The sequence below is a fragment of the Cricetulus griseus genome, assembly GCF_003668045.3.
Source record: "Cricetulus griseus strain 17A/GY chromosome 1 unlocalized genomic scaffold, alternate assembly CriGri-PICRH-1.0 chr1_1, whole genome shotgun sequence".
NCBI classification, from domain to species: Eukaryota; Metazoa; Chordata; class Mammalia; order Rodentia; family Cricetidae; genus Cricetulus; species Cricetulus griseus.
The window spans coordinates 40,530,922-40,534,595 of NW_023276807.1; the positions used below are offsets into that span (position 1 = coordinate 40,530,922).

At 39.7% G+C, this 3,674-nt stretch overlaps 1 protein-coding gene across 1 annotated transcript in view; it reads left to right on the plus strand.

Annotated features, from left to right (window-relative positions):
* The window catches only part of Snx25 (sorting nexin 25), a 93,617-nt gene extending 91,056 nt beyond the window's left edge, over positions 1-2,561 (plus strand). The window contains 3 exon segments of the mRNA XM_027391103.2: positions 243-424; positions 1,254-1,354; positions 1,973-2,561. Coding sequence (XP_027246904.2) covers positions 243-424; positions 1,254-1,354; positions 1,973-2,053 — 364 coding nt within the window. The 3' untranslated portion in view covers positions 2,054-2,561.
* Positions 2,562-3,674: the final 1,113 nt, after the last annotated feature.

Here is a 3,674-nt window from a genome sequence, read left to right on the forward strand (position 1 = left end):
AAAAGAGAAAGAAAAAGAAACAGAAAAATATGTGAGCATGTGAACCCCAGGAATGAGTTGGTCATCCAGTATTACCAAAGCAAACAATAGCTTTTATAGCCAAGGTTTAAAAATAATTAGTTTATTCATCAAACATTTAGATCAGGTTGTCTCTTAACCTACCCATTGGCAAGTGCCTTCTGCAAATAGAGTATACAGTTCTTAAAAACTTGAAGTAAGCAATATTTTTTTTCTCTTAAAAGACAAATCCGGGATACAGTGAACTGGATATTCAGTGAGCAAATGCTGGTTTACTACATCAACACCTTCCGGGATGCTTTTTGGCCAAATGGGAAATTGGCACCATCAACTAGGATCAGAAGCGAAGCACAGAGTCAGGAGACTAAGCAGAGAGCACAGCAGAAGCTACTTGAGAACATTCCAGGTGAGGCCTTGCCCTGACAGACAGACTGGAGAAGAGTGTTATCTCTGTTGAGAGGAGTCCCTGCGCCTCCCTGGAGGCAGCTCTCTCATCATCTGCCGAAAAGACACTGAAGAACACATTTTATGCTTAAAGTTTACCATGAAACTTTAGAAATGTGCCTAAAACACATTTAATTACTAAAACAAGCAGTAGCAAATGCTAAAATTGTAGCCTTCATAAATGCCCTTTGGTAAAAAGAATTCTAAAACCCTTCTTTTTAAATGTTCAAGTGAGCCAGCCAATTATGTTAATCTGACTCCATGCTTCATTTATTATATGTTGTATAACATCACTTGAGGGACAGAAAATTAATTTTTTCAGATCTCAGGATAGAGCACTTGCCTAGCAATGATGGCTAATATTGCCAACCTGACAGGATCTAGAGTCCCTAAGAGACAAGCCTCTGCACGTGCCTTTGAGAGACGATCTGGCTTAGGAGGTAGGGAGACCTACCTTACATGTAAGTGGTAGCCTTCCATGGGGTAAGGTCCTTGTCTGAATATGAAGGAGAAAGTGAGCTGAGCACCAGTGTCCAGTTTCTGCTCTCTGCTTCCTGACTGCGGAATTCAACATGAACAGCCTACTCAGGCTCCAGCTGCTATAACTTCCTCACTGTGTTGGACTATACCTCAGCTCAGAAGCCAAAATAAGCCCCCTTATCCCTCTGTTGCTCTGTCAAGAGTTATTTTATCACAGGCAACAGAAAAAGTAACAAATATGCTCAACATGCTCAAGGCCCTAGTTCAGCCCTCAGCAGTGTATTAAAACGTGCAAAATTTTCTTTTCCCAGATACACTTCAGAGCCTTGTTGGACAGCAAAATGCCCGCCATGGTATAATAAAAATATTCAAGGCACTGCAAGAAACAAGAGCCAATAAGCACCTGTTGTATGTGAGTAAGCGAGCCCCCAGAGGACTCTCTTCTTTTTTGGATTTTATATTTCTGTTAACAAATTAGGATAGCTTTTAATCCTTAATATTCTCAATTGCTTTTATTACTTATAACTCGGAGCCTGTTTTTCTGCTTCATTTTTGTTTCCTCTCTTATTTGATTAAGAATTATAAAAAGGGGACATAGCAGTCCTCTTCTCACACAATAAGTTCTCTGTTGAATTCTGATTTAACATCTCTGCATGACTGTAGTTTTTGTTATTTCAGCAAAGGAAACTTTTCCTGATTAGAATTACCAAAATCAGGCAGGTGTGGTGGTACAAGCCTACAATTGAAGGACTCGGGAGATAGAGAACAGTGTGGGCTCTGTGGCATATTGTCTCAAAAAAAAAAAAAAAAGGCAAAACCACAGGAGCAATAATACCACCATTAAATGTCATGGACAGTTGGACGTGTCTAATAGACCATGGAGTAAATGGAGTCTCTGTAGTCCGAACTCTTCTGAGAGACATTTGTTTACTGAGGACAGTCTTATAACTATAAGTAGATGTTTCCCTCGGGCACACATTTTAAGAAAACCCTCACATAGCCCCTTCTCTGCTTTTCTTTTTCGAAACAGGTATTGATGGAGCTGCTGCTCATTGAACTGTGTCCCGAGCTAAGAACTCACTTGGATCAATTCAAAGCTGGGCAAGTGTGAGACTGCACAAACCAACCATCAGAGAAATGTCTGTGTAATAATAGACATGATATTTTCCTCTTTTCCACAGAGGACCTGACAAGAACCACACTGATTTTTATTTTCGTACCTCCCTCTAGTTTTCTGTAAAATAAGCAGGATCAGAGGGAGCAGACTGATGCTGTGGTAGGAAGTAGAAAAACAAACTCATGTTTATTGGTTTTTATTGAAATGATATAAATACTTTAGAGATCAACATGCTGATTGAAATGCAAATGTCAATATGTGATAAGAACATAGGAAGTATTTTAAATATTTATGAAAACAGTTTTGTTGTGAAATGCAACTCTGACTATTGTACAGTTAATTCCTCACTGAGGACTCCAAACATTCCTGTGTTTCACGTGTACTGAAGAACACTGTTGTGTGATGCTTGGTGTAAAGTTATTGTGAAAATTTTATTGTCTTTATTTTTACCAAAGATTTCCCATAGTTCGAAGCATTTGAAGCAATAAAATTTAAAAACGAACCACCGTGCTCAGAGGTATTAAGCTTGTCACAGAAAGAGGAAGAGCTTGGACACTTGTGTAGCTAAGATGAATTTGTCGAGAGCCCTTTCATAGACAGCATCACCCACTGAGAACTTCTCAAGGAACTGTAAAGTTGCTGCCTGGTTTTTAGTGCATGGACAAGGCCAGATTGGTGAGGTGCTGGGGAGATAAGATGTGAGCTGAGCCTTGGAAGAATTGGCCTCGAAGACAGGGAAGCAGAAGAGGGAAGGTGCTTCATAGAGTTGAAAGATTCTGTTAAATCCCTAAGTCTTGTGCACCTCAAGGGCCTTAGGTGAGGTTCAGGGTCTGAATTTTGTCATTATTGACAATGGGACCATGGACAAGTCACTGGGCTTTGTCATGTGTTAGGCAGTCATAGTCATGTACTATCTTTTCTTTGGTTTCTAGAAATACTGAAAACAAAAGGCAAAGCTTCAATCTGAATAAAAGAAAAAATATACTCAAGTGGTATAGGTTTATCATATTAATAGCTCGGTCCTGACAAGTTCTTGATGAGATAAATCGTCTTGATGGACGATTAAAACTGTACAAGTTTCATTGTTGAAAGTCTTCTAATTACAGCTGTCTGGTCCCTTTGTTCAGACTAAAATGGTATTGAGACAAAACTGAGGTTGGCTATTTTAGGCATGCGAATTATCCTTCAGTAGATACCGGAGACCATTTAGAGCAGATCCAGTGAAGAGAAATAATGTGAAGTTGTGCATCATTTGCATCATTCTAAGCCATCGCTTAAACTTTAGGTGTTGAATTTAAACTGCACCTAAGAAGATACTCTCAGCTGGGTGGTGGCAGCAGTGCACACCTTTAATCTTAGCACTTGGGTGGCAGAGGCAGGCAGTTCTCTGTGAGTTTGGGGCCAGCCTGGTCTACAGATTAAGTTCCAGGACAGCCAGGGCTATTACAGGGAAACCCTATCTCGAAAAACAAAACAAAATTCTTTTAAAGGAATTTAGTTAGTTTGTTTTGGGTTTTTGTTTTGTTTTGTTGTTACTTTTCTTGATACAATGTCTGTCTACATAGCTCTGGCTGTCCTGGAACTCACTTTGTAGACGAAGCTGTTCTGGACATCA